Below are 16,012 nucleotides of genomic sequence, written 5' to 3'. Positions count from 1 at the left end.
CTTGGCCAATCTTTGTCCATATTTCAAATTCAGATTTCCATTCAAGGTACTGCTCTGACTTGCAGTTACCCTAGCAGTGTTATTCTAACCTCACAGAAAGAGAGCTTTGTTAAAATGAACTACTGTTTCTAAGTCCTTTATATTTTACACAATGCATTCACACACGACAGCTTGAATCCCCAAAACAATTCTGGGAGGTAGGTATGTTTATCTCCATTTTACAGTTGAGGCCCAGAGAGGTGAAGCCACCTGTCCAGCTAGAGATTGTCAAGGTCAGATCTTAAATCCCTGCTCTTCCTAAAGCATGGTGCCTTCAGCAAAGGAGAGCCAGAAGGCTGAGAATTACTTTGGGGAGAGGAGAACCTGCTTTGGTTGAAGGAATAATTGCTGAAGAGGAGTTGAGGATTAGAGGCCACAGAAGGAGTGCAAGCATGTTAGGCCTGTGGTTATGAGAGCCTGTGGCTGGACCTGCTCTCGTTATTATGGGGCCCGGGGGTGGGGGTAGGTCTCTGGTACTCCAGAGACCAGGGCTCCCTCTTACTCTCTCCAGGGCCCCCATTTCTACCGCTTCCTGCTGCTCAGCCCTTGGGCAAGTCACTGTACTCTGAGTCTCAGTTTCTCCACCTGCAAGATGGAAATAACTACCTCTCTCTGCCAATTTAGAAGAATTACTTTGAGGATCTGGTGAGATGGGGCATATGATGCTGCCTTGGGAATTTTATTTTATTATTTATTTACTTTTGGCTGCTTTGGGTCTTCTTTGCTGTGCGCAGGCTTTCTCTAGTTGCGGCGAGCAGGGGCTACTCTGTTGCGGTGGCTTCTCTCGTTGCGGAGCACAGCCTCTAGGCACGCGAGCTTCAGTAGTTGTGGCACGCTGGCTCAGTAGTTGTGGCTCGCGGGCTCTAGAGCTCAGGCTCAGTAGTTGTGGTGCACGGGCTTAGTTGCTCCGCGGCATGTGGGATCTTCCCGGACGGGGGCTCAAGCCCGTGTCCCCTGCATTGGTAGGCGGATGCTTAACCACTGCGCCACCAGGGAAGTCCCACTGCCTTAGGAATTTTAAAGTGTGGGGCACAAGGACTCCCTTAAGCCGTGTCAATTGTGCTGAGGTTGAAAAACCCTGACCTACACCTTTGCCAGTGCTGGATATTGCCATTCTTTTTAATCTTGCCAATCTGGTAGTTCTAAAAATGATACCTTATTTTACTTAGTACCTCTTCAGGAGAATGGAGTTATTTTTACTTCTTCCTTAATATATTATTTGATTTGTTTGTTTGTTTGTTTGTTTTTTGGCCAAGGCGCATGGCTTGCAGGATTTTAGTTCCTCAACCAGGGATTGAACCCAGGCCCCAGCAGTGAAAGCGCCGAGTCCTAACCACTGGACCACCAGGGAATTCCTTGAATTTGTATAATGAACATGTAATATTTTTGTATTTTTTTGAAAAGCCATTAAAGGTTTTTTTAAAATCTATACCTCTTTGATGGTTTGTATGCAGTCTGTTCTTAAGATTTGGTCGTGTTAAGTGCCTGCTTGTTTTTCCCTGATAAGATGTAGCAAGAAATCCTCAATGTGGGCCTTGAGAAGCTGTCAATATTTCAGGTTCAAGTCCCCCATCCTCTGGCTTCAGAATTTCTCCATTTCTCTTCCAAAGTACCTTCTCCCAGCAGACACCCAGGCCCAGGAGCCACCCCCGAGAATCATTTTAGCCCAGAGACACTCCTCACCATAGACCAGGGCTCCAAGACAAAAGGTTTCCCAGGCTGACCTTAGGGCACCCGAACACCTGCCATGGGCTCAGCTGCCGGGACGCCAGGAAAAAAAAAATCCTCAGGCCCCTTTCTTAGCCGTGAAACCTGAGATCCATTCACCCTGTGCACCTCCCAGGCATTACAGCCAGCCAAGGCCATGGGGCTTCTGCGGAGCCTGGGGCTGCTGGTATCAGCTCTGGTGCATCAAGGATGTGCTCACATTTCCCTCCCCTGGGTCCTGTCCAAATGGAAAAGGGCTAGAGCCCTGTCCCAAGCCCAGCGCAGCATGGCAAGGACCCCTAGAGAAGGGTCCCACTCCTTTGACTTGGCCCAGAGCAAGCCATAGCCAGCCTGAAGGAAGTGTCCATGGAGGACTTGTTGGTATCACCTGGATCCTCCTGAGAAAATGTCCCACGTGGCAGAAATGGCGTAGGCTTGCCTGCAGCCTTTGCAGATGGCCCAGTAGCAGACTTTCAAGGTGGGCAGACAGCTCCTCCTGGCCCAGGGCCAGGCAGGCAGGACTTCTGCCAGTGGTTCTGTGCATTTGATGTGCAGCTCACTGTGGTTTTACAGGAAGTAAGGGCAGATGTGAGGCTGCCTCGTCTAATGGCTCTGTCCACTCTCTGGAATCCACACAGATCCATTCACACAGTGGGATGGAATGTCCACCCTGTGAGGCCATGGATGCCTGAGATGCCCCTGCATTGTTGACTTAGAGAGAGAGAGAGAAAGAGAGAGAGAGCGTGAGCTGTTAAGAGGCTCCTAGAGGGAAGGGAAGGGAGTGATGTGAGGGAAAGATCACCCATCCTGAGTTCTGCTCCTGCCTGGCTGTTTCTCTGGGACACATAAACCACTTTACTTCTTTGGGCCTCAGCTTTCTTGCTAATTGGTTATTGATAGCACTAACTCTTTTCCAATTTTCAATTTTCTTAAATAAAAACATTGTCAATTAGATAAAGCTGGCTAAAATAAATGAGAGATTTTATTTTATTATTATTATTTTTTTTTTTGCGGTGCGCGGGCCTCTCACTGTTGGCCTCTCCCGTTGCGGAACACAGGCTCCGGATGCGCAGGCTCAGCGGCCATGGCTCACGGGCCCAGCCGCTCCGCGGCATGTGGGATCTTCCCGGACTGGGGCACGAACCCGTGTCCCCTGCATCGGCAGGCGGACTCTCAACCACTGTGCCACCAGGGAAGCCTAAATGAGAGATTTTAAATGAAGTTTAGAACCAGTCCAGTTCCTGTTGGTTAGTTTTTCTTATTCAAAAGTAATAGGTGCTCAGAACAGGAAAAAAAAAAAAAAAAAAAAAAAAAAAGAAGATACAGCCAAGCGAAAAGTAGTTCATAGAGAATTCATAGAGAACACCCAGAATTCCACCAATCCAGAGACCATGCTTGCTGGTGTCTTGTTGGGATCCTTCCAGAAGAGGTTCTTAACGTGTATTGGTGGATGGGCTTTGGGGGGAGAGAGCCCCTGAATGATTTAACAAACCCCCTCTCATGAGCCATTTAGGATATTTCCGTTATTTTACCATTACAAAGAATGCCGTGCAGAGAGAAGCTAGATGAAAAAGAATTAGAACTTAATGAGAAAACAAGAAGAAAAACACAATCTGAACAACTGACAAAAATGCTTTAAAGGGCACAAAAGGAGTGCACAAAAATTACCATTCATAGACAAAGGATTAGTGCTCATTTTCAGCCATTTGCATTTAGGTCAACAAATATTTACCGGGCAGATGCTGTTACATGCCAGACCCTGTGCCAGGTGCTTCCCACCTGAAGAAGATCTCTTCTTCAGGTGAAGCAACCAATTCCACGGTCTGGTCCTCAAGTCAATGCCCAGCGTCTGTGATGTCCTGCCCTGGCAGGAAGGACCTGCCAGCTCCCTGTTGAGTCATTGACCTGTGAGCATGCCCAGACCTTCCAACAAAGTATGTGTGAACAGATGGCCACGGCATGGGGGCAGCAAGGCCCAGACCTTTGAGGACAGACTATGCTGGTGACACTAGAAAAGGTTCTGCAGCCTCAAGAGGGGATGAATGGGGATGGAGAGAAGCTGAGTCAGCCCTGACTGGAGGATATAAACTGCTGTCCTCCCTGCAAAAAGCCCGTGTGCCTGAGAGCAGTGCTTTTCCCACTCGTGTGTGTGGATCTCCTGGGGGTCTTGTTAATTGTGGATTTTGATTTAGCAGGTCTAGGGTTGGGCCTGAGATTATGCATGTCTTACAAGCTCCCAGTGATGTGCTGATACTTCAGACCAGACTTTGAGTAGCAAGGCCCTAGGGCAGCGGAATCACAGTCTCCTGGAAGAACTTAAAAAATATGGAAAGTTTGGCTTCCCCCAAACCTACTGATTCAGAATCTTCTGGTCCATTTATTCAGTAGGTCTCAACCTGGACTGCATGTTAGAATCATTCGAATGGTTTTTTAAAAAGCCGATTCCCAGGGTCAAGAATCACCTGATAGCCTCCTTTCCTCCTTCCCTCCCTCCCTCTCTCTCTTGCTGCTTTAGTTTGAAAGGCTCCAGCAGGTGACTCTGATGACCAGCCCAGTTTGCTTGGGGACCAGAGGCAGTGTTTCTGAGTCCTGGCTGCACATTAGAGTTACCCGAGAGCTTTACAACATGTCAATATCAGGGCCCCTCCCCGCAGACCAATTGACTGAGAATTTCTAGGGGCTGAAGCCAAGTGATTAGCGTTTCACAAAGTTCCCCAGGATGCAGCCCCTAGGGTAGAGACTGATATAAAAATCATCTTGGGATTCTCAGTGGAAGTACAAGTTACCACACTGTCTCCCAAACATTCAGTTCAAGGTCTTGGGTGAAGGCCAGGAACCTGTATGTTTAACAACAGATGCTCGTGAGATGGCAAGTTTGGGAAACGTTAAGGTAGAAAAAAGATCCTTGGAGTCAGAAAGACAGTGCTCCTGGCTGTGTGACTTCTCACAGGTCACTTAGCCTCTCTGAGATTTGTATCTCCATTGATAAACCAGAGATGATAATAACTGCCTGAGGCAGGGATGGATAAGATCTGTTTACCCATCCATAGGATAGTTGTTGGAAAGTGGCTGCTACAGGCCAGGGACTCACATACCCAGATCTGCTTTGCATTTAAGTGGGGCAGCCACAGGGTTCTGTCCAATGGAATGTGAGCAGAGTGAGGAGCGCTCACCTGGCGTTCTGCTCTCTCTCTTTACTATCTGCCCATGAAGATCAATGCCCATTGGATATAATGCCTGGGTGATCTTGGAAGCCACAAAGTCAGGTTGACAGAACCCCCTGCCCCTTCCCCCACCGGCTGCTAATTGGACTTAATGTGAGTGAAAAAATAAACTTCAACTGGGTAAAGAAAGTCACTGGGATTTGGCAGTTTAGCTGTTACAGTAGCTAGTGCTATATTAACTAACACACTGCCTCGAGGATTGTGGCAAAAATTAAGTTATCAAAAGCAGAGGCTGCAAACAAACTACACGAGGGCTTAGCTCTGGCTCACAAGTATGTTTGTTACGAGACCAACTTGGGGTCTATGAGTCGCCACAATCCCCACCACACCCTGTGGGATCATACCTGGCCAGCCTCATATTTACGGCATTTCTCTGATCTCTGTGGCTTCCTGAGTCAGCGGGCCCTGACGTAATAGATGTAGAAGTTAGATGCATTCGCTCTTAGGATTTTTCACAGTGAATTCCTTCAGGTGACTTTTAATTCCCAGGAGAACCATTCATCCTGCCCAGAATTTGGAAGCAAAATCTCCTGAGTGATCCTTACTGGCTGAAGGATGTGGTCCAGCCCCATCCCACCCTGTGACCATTTCAGCATCTGTTCTATGGAGGCAGGAGGAGGAGGAGAAAAGAACTCAGGTGCTGGGACTTCCCTGGCGGCCCAGGGGTTAGGACTTCACCTTCCAATGCAGGGGGTGTGGGTTCGATCCCTCGTCGGGGAGGTAGGCTCCCACATACCTCGTGGCCAAAAAACCAAAACATAAAACAGAAGCAATATGGTCACAAATTCAATAAAGACTTTAAAAGTGGTCCAAATCTAAAAAACAAAAATCTTTAAGAAAAAACAGCAACAAAACCTCAGGTGTATCTGGGGATCAGGTAGACGCGGATCCCGGCTCCAGCTCTGCTGGTTCCTAGGTGGTGATACGAGGTGAGACATTTTCTGTTTGCCGAGCCTGTTTTTCCATCTGTCAAGTGTGGACATTAAAACTCTTCTTGTGGGATTTCTGTAAAGGACCTGGCTAAAGGACCCTGAGATGACCATGCTAATTCCTCCCTCTTTTCCTGTAGTGTGGGGACCAAGACCGGCTTTGCCCCCAGTAGTAAGGGGAAATCCAGTAGTATCTCTTTTTTTTTTTATTACCAACTTTGAATTCTTTTTTTTTTTTAAATTTATTTTTGGCTGCGTTGGGTCTTTGTTGCTGTGCGCGGGCTTTCTCTAGTTGCGGCGAGTGGGGGCTGCTCTGTTGCAGTGCGTGGGCTTCTCATTGCAGTGGCTTCTCTTGTCGCAGAGCATGGGCTCTAGGCCCGCAGTCTTCAGTAGTTGTAGCATGCGGTCTTCAGTAGCTGTGGCACGCGGGCTTCAGTAGTTGTGGCACGCGGGCTCAGTAGTTGTGGCTCGCAGGCTCTAGAGTGCAGGCTGAGTAGTTGTGGTGCATGGGCTTAGTCGCTCCGCAGCATGTGGGATCTTCCCAGACCAGGGCTCGAACCTGTGTCCCCTGCATTGGCAGGCGGATTCTTAACCACTGCACCACTAGGAAAGCCCCAACTTGAATTCTTTTGGAAAGATACAAATAATGCGCTTCTATTGTAGGCATATTAATCTGCTCTGGCTGCCATAACAAAATACCGCAAATTGCGTGGCTTAAACAGCAGAAATGTATTTTCTCACAGTTCTGGAAGCTGAAAGTCCAAGATCAAAGTTGCCAAGGGAGGGGAAACTGAGAAGCTTATTTTCCTGGTGCATCTAGTTGCTCAATGATAAATAAAACATTATAGCAAGGTAAGCAAGGATATATTAAGGAATTTTATGTAAAGTTCCCATGAATGTTTAGGATAAACTATGTGACAGCAAAGGCATTACGGGGCTCCTCTAGTCATGCCTCAGTCTCCTGGGGTGAAAGTGTGACCTTGGACAAATGAATGACTTGACATCGCTGAGCCCCACCTCCCTCATCTGGAAAAAATGATTACTGTGCAGATGAAATGAGGTGACGCATGTAGAGTGCTTGGGTTGATAAATGCTTGCTGTGCTGTCGTTTACATTATTGTTATGTTATGACCTTATAGCTAAAAACAGAGACTCTGGAGCTGGTCAGCCTGGATTCGAATCTCAGCTCCACCACTTACTAGCTAGATGACCTTGGGCAAGGTCACTTAGCCTCTCCGCGCCTCAGTTTCCTCCTCTGTAAAGTGAGACTAATAGGATTATTGTGAGGGTTAAATGAATTGATGGTGCCTGGACACACAGGAGTGCTATGTAAGTGTTTGTTCAATAAATCATAATGTGTTCCCTTCTGCCCTTAGAGGTCCTTCTGGAGAAAAGTTAGAAAATAACAGCTTCGGGGCTTCCCTGGTGGCGCAGTGGTTGAGAGTCCGCCTGCCGATGCAGGGGACGCGGGTTCGTGCCCCGGTCCGGGAAGATCCCACATGCCGCGGAGCGCCTGGGCCCGTGAGCCATGGCCTCTGAGCCTGCGCATCGGGAGCCTGTGCCCCGCAACTGGAGAGGCCGCAGCAGTGAGAGGCCCGCGTACCGCAAAAAAAAAAAAAGAAAGAAAAGAAAATAGCAGCTTCAAAGAGAGACGAGCTCTTTCCAGACACTGATGTATAAAAGGAACGTATTTCTATAACACCAGTTGTCCTATTTGCCTTTTAGAAGATTTGAGAGGCAGAATGCGTTTATAATGGTGGAATCTTCGGCAGGTGGCTGGCCAGATTCGAGCTATCTGGGGGCATGGCCCACTTCCCTATGGCTCCTGGTGCCCTTCCACCGAGCCTGACCTTGGACTGGTGGCTTTTCCGGCACAGGCCAGGGGTGGGCCAAGGGGAGGAGGAGGAAAGGAGCTCCCGGGATCCCCCTCGCCCCTCCCCCACTGGCCCGGTGAGTAATGACATTCACGGGGAAGGGAGGGAGGGAGCGAAGGAGAGGGACAGGCTCGGCGAGGCCATGTGATGCTGGGCGAGAGAGAGCCGCCACCGCCGGAGCCTCCTTCTTTCTTCCCTCTGATTTCGGGCTGTCATGGCGACCCCCAATAACCTGACCCCCACCAACTGCAGCTGGTGGCCCATCTCGGCGCTGGAGAGCGATGCGGCCAAGCCGGTGGAGGCCCCCGAAGCACCCGCAGCGGCCAGCCACGCCCATTGGCCCAAGGAGAGCCTGGTTCTGTACCACTGGACCCAGTCCTTCAGCTCGCAGAAGGTAGAGCCCGGAGGGAGCAGGGGAACCCGACCGATGCACCAGGAGGCTTGGGGGAGGGGATCCGGGAGGGCTTAAGGGGTCTGAAGACCTGGGGAGAGACTGGAGGGTAGAATCGGGGGCTTCAGGGCCCGGAGGACGAGGGAAGCTGGGCTGCCCTCCCGGGAGGTGACTGCCCCGGCCTTGGGCCCCAGGAGCACCGTCCCTAATTCTAGGAACACCCATTCTGCCTCTTTCCCTCCCAGAAAGACCCGGTCTGTTGAAGAGCTGAGAAGAGAGACAAAGGCAAGGGGAAGGGAATGGGCACTGCTGGGAAGGCGGCCTGTTGGAGGGGGCTGCTGCTGCGGGGAGGGGGGAGGGGCGCTTCCTGGGGTCCAGCCTCCGGCCCCAGTAGTCCCATCGCAGGCCCCCCCCCCCCCCCCGCGCTGCTGTCCCCATGCCACAGGCCTGCGGGTCAAAGCTCCTCTGCCCTTCTGCCCGGCTGGGGGCCTTCTGATGGGGGCTTGAAGGGTCTGACCCTAGCCCTCCCCCCACCCCACCCCCAATCTTGAGCTGAGAAGGAAGGAGTTAACCCATCTCCTCAAACAAGCTCAGCTGGCCCATAAGGTCTGTGCTTTTTGCTCTTAAAGGCACAGACGGCCACACGGTCCCATCTCAGACTCAGGGGAGCTAGAAGGCGGTTGGGAATGCAGCCTGGTGTTGAGTTATCGGGGTTCCCGCTTCCTGGGGGTGAGGTCCAAGCACTGAGCCTGCAAGACCAGGGGCCTCCAGGAGCGCAGTCTCTCACCCTGGGCTGTCCTCTCTGTGGGGTACGGATTCAGCACCATGGCCAGGTCCCAGCAGCCAGTCCTGCTGGAGCCTAAGGGTCACCCATTGCCTGACCCTTCGACTTCTCTTCCCCCTGGGAGATCCTTTTGTTCCATTCACTCATTTTCCAGATGGAGAAAGAGATTCCTTAAAGAGAAATGGCCTTGGAACCAGGCTCTTTGGTTCGATTCTTGGTCTAGGCTCAGTTCCATCATCTGGAAAACGGGATGATAATAACAATTATAGCTACTTCTAATTGCAACCCCCTCTCAGGATTGCTGAGGGTTGTTGAACAGGCGGTACTGCTTAGTGTTCTACTGGCACTAGTCAAACTTGAGCATACATTACTGGTTCACGCACAGAATGCTGGGTCCCATCCCAGAGATTTTGATTCAGCAGATCTGGAGTAGGGCCAAAGATGCTATAGTCTTACAGGCTACCAGGTGATGCTGATGAAGCTGGTCCACTGATCCCCCTTTGAGTAGTTCCTAGTTTAAAGTACAGACTATGAGGCCAGAAAGTCCCCAGCAGGAGAGCCATCTTCTCCAATAATTCACCATGGAGTTTTTGGCAGGTCACTTTGCTTCCCTTAAGTCTCAGGGTTTTTTTTGTTTGTTTGTTTGTTTTTTGCGGTACACGGGCCTCTCACTGTTGTGGCCTCTCCCGTTGCGGAGCACAGGCTCCGGACGTGCAGGCTCAGCGGCCATGGCTCACGGGCCCAGCTGCTCCGCAGCATGTGGGATCTTCCCGGACTGGGGCATGAACCCACGTCCCCTGCATCGGCAGGCAGACTCTCAACCACTGCGCCGCCAGGGAAGCCCAAGTCTCAGTTTTATAATCTGTAAAATGGAGCTAATGGCAGTACCTTCTTCAGAAGGCTATTGTGATGGTGACATGAGATGATGCACAAAAAGCGCTGATCGCAGTGCCTGGCATGGTGTCAAGGCTCTGTTAATAACGGGTGTTATGATATCACTAAAGTGCTAGGTAAAGGAGGGGTTGGAGTTAACCAAGGAAATGCCGGGACTCTTCTATACATGCATGCTGAACACCTACTGCATGCCAGGCTCTATACAAGTTGCTGGGGGGTTTGGGAATGAATCAGACCGACCTCCAGATGCCATGATGTCCTCCTCCCCAGAACTTCAGGAGCCAGGCCCCAGTGACCAGGAGGTAGGAGGGTGGCCCCTCCCATCACCATTTCCTGAGGGAGCCTCCTGAATATTCCTTATATCAGGGATGGGACCACCCACTGCAATCCCATTTGTGACCAAGCCTCTGACCAAGGCAGCCTAGCATTCTCCTGCCTCTCCTGCCAGGGCCTTCCCCTTGCCCAGGGGCCTGTGGTGGGTTCTAGAGGCAGTGTAGCCTGATGGAAAACACATGGGCTCTGCAGTCAGATGGTCCTGGTTCTGGTCTCATCTTGAGTGCTTACTGGCTGTGTGACCTTGGACAAGTCACTTCACCTCCTCTGTGCCTCAACATCCTCATCTGGAAAAGGGGACATTTACATCCGACCCTGTAGGATTCCTGGGGGACTGAAAGGACAGGGACATGTGTTAAGTGTCTGGCACACAGTATGGGCTTAGCAGGTGCATTTCCTTCTTTTGCATCAGTCCTAAAGGGCCTTGCCTGCATGCAGGGGGCCCTCCCAGACATGGCAGAAGGGAAGTAAATGACCTCTACCTGCCACCCTGGCCTTACTTTTCAAGCTCTTGGGCACTGGCGCCCCAGCCCTGTCCATGCTGCCCTTGACCATTTACCACCCCCTCTCCCACTCCCAGGAGGTCCACAGGCGAGAACTGCACATCTCACTACTCCTCTGCTCAGAAGCCTACAGTGGCTCACAAGTCCTTCCAGGAAAAAGCCGGAGTCCTCCTAATGGCCTCAGGCCCTACTGCAGGATCTAACCTTGCCTGGGTCATGGACCCACTCATCAGTCGGGGGAAGCCTATGGACTTTTCTCAGAAGAGTACTTCTAATTGAATAACATCAAATACATAGGAGTATTAGATTAGAAGGAAAACCAATCATACTGAAGTAAAGCTATGGACATATTTTCAAAACAAATTTGTTACATAATAATATGCGTTTCTGTATTAACCCATAGTATCACATGATCTAGTGGCAAGACTAAAAACTACTGTAATGTTGAAGTCGTGACGGATATAATTGCAGCAACTGTGAAGTGATGAAAATATCTGATTCCTAGTGGTGACAGTATTACAGGCACTGCTAACACCACCATGCTTTGTTGCCTACACTCATAATTGAAGAGGATGCTAAGTGTCAGCTTGAAATGACTGAAAATAAACCTGTAATTTTCCCATCCTAATTTGAGGACTCCCTGAATTTATTCATAGGCCCCTGGGTCTAGGAGTCTCAATTAAATGTCCCTGTGCATGACCCTTTCTGACCTCCTCTCCTTTTGTCACCTCCATCCATCCTGCTCCAGCAGGATGGCCACCTCACCATTTTTCAAACATGTCAGACATGCTCCCACCCCAGGGCCTTTGCACTGGCTGTCCCCTCTGCCTGGATCCCTGTGTGGACTACTCTCTCTTTGTTCTTTGCTCAGATGTCACCTTCTCAGAGAGGCCTGCCCTGATGGGTCACCCTATTTAAAATTGCCACTTGCCTCCCTGATGCCCTGGCACCCCCAATTTCCCTTACCTTGCTCTATTTTTTCTTTTTTCCAATGAACTCACTATCTTTTAACACACCATCTCATTTTAACTGCTTCTCATCTGTCTGCCTCCACCAGAATGTCAGCTCCCTGAGGGCAGGGATCTTTGTTTTGTTCACTGCTGAGTGTTGAGCACTTAGAACAAGACCTGGCACAGAGTAGGCATTCAATAAATAAGTGTTGAAAAGCGGCGCATTTGTAAGCCATAAGATGTTACATAAAAAAGGCATTTGATTCTGTAGGCCTAAAACTGGTGTAAGAAATAAAGCTTAATAATTTTTTTTAAGTATTTGAGATGAATAAACTAAGACTCAGAGACTCTATAAGTGTCTTTTACAAAGTCACACTGCAACTAAGTGGCTGGGTAGAGACACCAACCCAGCCCATCACTGTTTTCTCATAAACAAGGGCCCGGGTGAGGGGGGACAGTACCTAGCCATGACAATGAAGCACCAGTGGGTGACTTTCAGGCACCCACAGGGGGGATAGTTTGCCCAGAGTTGGCTGATGTCTGGTCACACTGAGTGGTGACCACCTAAGTCTGGCTCAGTTCCAGGAGGCAAAGAAGGCAGATGGCCTTGGTGGCTGCATGCCCTCCCCCTGGGCCTGGCTTCCTCCCCCACCCCCTCCCCTGCAGGATGGCACATGGCTCTGGCCTGCAGCTCAGCTAAAGGAGAAAGTCTCCTTGGCTGCTTGCTGGTGTGATCCTGAGGCAGCTCTAAGCAGGACTGTTGTTCCTCTAAAGACAGTCCCCTCCCCAGGCAGGAGCCCCACCAGGAACCCTCACTGGAGTTCAAGGGCAGTGCCCAGGGAGTGGTCCCTGGGAGCAGATGCCCTGCCAGGATGGAAGGCCAAATGTCTGGACCCGCCAAGGGCAAAGGCCTGATTTAGTTTCTGTTTCCATCCATTCAGAGATCCCAGCTTGACCCAGACGCTGGGTGGCTGGGTGGAACCTGCCAAGAGGATGCCAGGGCAGGCAGGAAGGGAATGGGAACTACCACCTAGGTATGTATAGGGGTCATCGATGCTTAACAGGAATAGATCTTTGCCTCTCTCAGGGGTGCCCTCTCTTTCTCCTGGGCTGGAGCTAGAAGTAGGGAGGAGCACGTAGGAGTGGAGCTTGCCATCCTTTTGCTGGGGGACCTTAGACAAGTCTAGCCTACTTTCTGAGTCTCAGTCCACAGGCAGGGGATAGTTGGGCTCGGTGATCATTAACCATCTGCCAGCTCAGAACTGTTGGGCTGGGTCAGGAGGCTCTCCGTTAGCATCTCCCAGGTCATATGTTTGTCTGGGACCCCCTGGAGATTAGGGAAAGACTCAGGAGGGCCCAGGCCCAGGACTTCCTGGAAGGAGCCCCCAGGGCAGAGAACACTGGTCTGAGAGTCAGGAACCATTGCTTCTAGTTTTAGATCTACTGCTAAATTGGCTGTGTGGCTCTGGGTCAGTTAGTTGCCCTCTCTGGACTTTCATTTTCTCATCAGCAAAAACGGGAGATAGTCTCTGCTCTGCCCTCCTCTGGAAGGCCATTGTGAGCATCCAACAACCAGATGGGAAGGTGTCTGGGGACAATAAAGGGCTAGGCTGATGTTGGCAAATTATTTTTCACTTCACTTTGTTTCTCAAATAATTTGAGAAATTTTGCTACTGATCACGGTAATGATAAGAATTTCTGCCAATTTCCTGGCCAGATTCACGTTTGGAGGCCAGGCTGAGAGTTCAATCCTGATAATGAGAATTATGAATTAAGCACCATCTATATACCAGACTCTGTGTTGGTACTACTCTTTATACTTCAATTCTGCAAATAAAAAACCCATGAAGCCCAGAAAGTGTAACGAATCCACCCAAACTCACACAGAAGAGCCAGAAATCCTATCCCAGGTACGTCCAGCAGTGACACCCAGCCCGGTAACCACCAGGCAGCTCTGCCCCTTGTCCCCAGGGCAGAGCTGTGTTCCTCCCACCACCAGGCCCCGGGGATGTATCCCCCATCCCGTACCCCAGGGGCCCAGGAATGGGCTGGAAGCAACACTTGTCCCCTCCAGTGTGGGACCTCTGACCTCCCTCCCCGCACACCCCGCCCCACCTGGGCAGAGTGTCCCCATGTGTCTGCCCGCCTTCCCCGCTCTGACCCTGGCGCCTGCAGGTGCGGCTGGTGATCGCCGAGAAGGGCCTGGCATGTGAGGAGCGGGACGTGAGCCTGCCGCAGAGCGAGCACAAGGAGCCCTGGTTCATGCGGCTCAACCTGGGCGAGGAGGTGCCCGTCATCATCCATCGTGACAACATCATCAGCGACTATGACCAGATCATCGACTACGTGGAGCGCACGTTCACGGGAGGTACGGCGGCCGCGCGGGCCCAGACAGCGCCCCAGAACCTTGGGAAGCCTGGGCAAACCCCGTGGGCCCGGGCTCCCCAACAAGGAACCACGGGCTACAAGCAGGGCTCAGATGCGCCCCCCCGGGAACCGCAGAGCATGGCCACAGGTCCCCGGGGACCCCACAGATCTGACCCCCCTCCCCGGTACTGAGGGAAAGGGCATGGCCCAGACAACCCCCCTTGGAGCGGCTAGGGCTATAGCCTCCTTGCCCGGGGACTCTGGAGTCACAGGCTCGGCCACAGACACTCTGGAGCCCATCAGGCATGAACGGGACCCAGACCCCCTTCTTAAGTCCCCACAGACAGGATCCAGATCTCCCGGGGATGCCAGGGCTCAGCCAGGACCCAGCCCCCTGAAACCCTGTAAGCATAGTCAGGGCCACAGGCTGTTCTGGAGCCCCACAGACATGGGCCCGGACACCCGAGAACTCTGCAGACATGAGCAGGGCCCAGAACCCCAGAACCCCACAGAACGCTATGTCCTCCATCCCTACTTCCCTCCCTCTGGCCTCGCCCAAGTCCAGAAGCTCAGTGCCCACGGCAGAGGCTGCAGATGCAGCTGAGAGATCAGGGCCCGGACATGCGCTGTTTTAAAAGAATATGAATTCGTTGCCAACATTTAAAAACCAAGGAGAGTTCAATTTCAAACATCCAGGTTTCCAGCTTCTCTCCAAGTCTGGCAACACTAGGCCTAGAGACCCACCTGGCAACAAACCCGGGCAGGCGAGGAGTTGCCCCTCAGGGGACAGCTCGGCAGGGATCCAGTGAGGAGAGGTAGGCGGGCAGGATCACTAAGGTCCCCTGTCAGCCTGGTGGGGACTTTCTCTCAAGAGTCAAGGAAAGGGGATGGGCCCCAAACTTCTGGACATGTCGCAGTTCCAGGATGCTGAGGTTGGGGGATGGGGTGCCAGAGGCTGGCGTCTCTGAATCAGGGGGGCGGGAGGCCCGACACAGGGCCCTGCGTGCCGCCGCCCAGCCCCCGGCCGTGCCCCGCAGAGCACGTGGTGGCGCTGATGCCCGAGGCGGGCAGCCCCCAGCACGCGCGGGTGCTGCAGTACCGCGAGCTGCTGGACGCGCTGCCCATGGACGCCTACACGCACGGCTGCATCCTGCACCCCGAACTCACCGCCGACTCCATGATCCCCAAGTACGCCACGGCCGAGATCCGCAGTGAGTCCCGGGGTCGGGGTCGGGGCACGGAACCCTCAGGGTAACCCGGTCTTCGCCCACCTCCTCCCTCTTCCTCCCATTCCTGTATCTCTTACTCACTTTCTTCCCTTTCTCTCCCCTCTTCCGCCTTCTCTCCTCTTCCCCATGGATACCCCTCTGCCTCTGCCTCTCTCTCCATCCCTGTGTCTGTCTCTGTCTCTCACTCTGGCTCTCTCTCTCTCTCTCTCTCTCTCTCTCTCTCTCTCTCTCTCTCTGGCTCTCCATCTCACTCACCCCGTTTCGAGCTGAATATGTCTCTCTCCCTGTCTGGCATCTCTCTCTCTCTCATTCCCTTCTCCTGCTCCCTCCTCTTGTCCTGCCATCCCATACAGAGGCCATAGGGCTATCTGTCCCCCTAGAGGCTTGCCTGTCCATGGGAGCTGGGACAACTCCCCACAGGCATCTCAGCCCCAGACACCTGGGGTTGGCAGCCCAGGGCACTGAATGACATCAGGGCTTGCATCACCAAGGAAGACTGCCCAGATATTGCAAGGCCCCGGGTCTCTGAGTTCTGATTCAAGCATCCCCATATACTGTCCTAACTGCCAGCCTGATGGTGCCCACAGCCTACTTTGTCCTTTCATTTTTTTCAGTACTCTGTAACTAAGTGTTGGATTAAATCAGATCATCCATCAACAACTGTTTACTGACTTTGGTCCAGGCTCTATGCAGACACCATGGGGTCCAATACACAGATGAAGCATGATGATTCCAAGTAGATAATAGGTGCTCGGTAAATGGTCACTTCCTCTCTCTCAAAGGAATGA

The 16,012-nt window shown here is 51.9% G+C and overlaps 1 protein-coding gene across 5 annotated transcripts in view; it reads left to right on the top strand.

Annotated features, from left to right (window-relative positions):
- Nucleotides 1-7,987: 7,987 nt before the first annotated feature.
- GDAP1L1 (ganglioside induced differentiation associated protein 1 like 1) overlaps nt 7,988-16,012 on the top strand; it is a 20,370-nt gene continuing 12,345 nt past the window's right edge. For 2 of the 5 annotated variants that reach the window (XM_060078252.1, XM_060078249.1), the window contains exons 1-3: nt 7,988-8,167; nt 13,804-13,996; nt 15,033-15,206. In XM_060078252.1, the coding sequence (XP_059934235.1) occupies nt 7,988-8,167; nt 13,804-13,996; nt 15,033-15,206 (547 nt within the window). Of the gene's footprint in view, nt 8,168-13,793; nt 13,997-15,032; nt 15,207-16,012 lie in introns of all 5 variants that reach the window. The other 3 variants (XM_060078250.1, XM_060078248.1, XM_060078251.1) reach the window with 3 other exon arrangements.

Source organism: Mesoplodon densirostris, chromosome 16, assembly GCF_025265405.1.
Source record: "Mesoplodon densirostris isolate mMesDen1 chromosome 16, mMesDen1 primary haplotype, whole genome shotgun sequence".
Taxonomy (NCBI): domain Eukaryota; kingdom Metazoa; phylum Chordata; class Mammalia; order Artiodactyla; family Ziphiidae; genus Mesoplodon; species Mesoplodon densirostris.
Note: the sequence above shows the minus strand (reverse complement) of the source record. Positions and strands in the feature narration are given on the sequence as shown.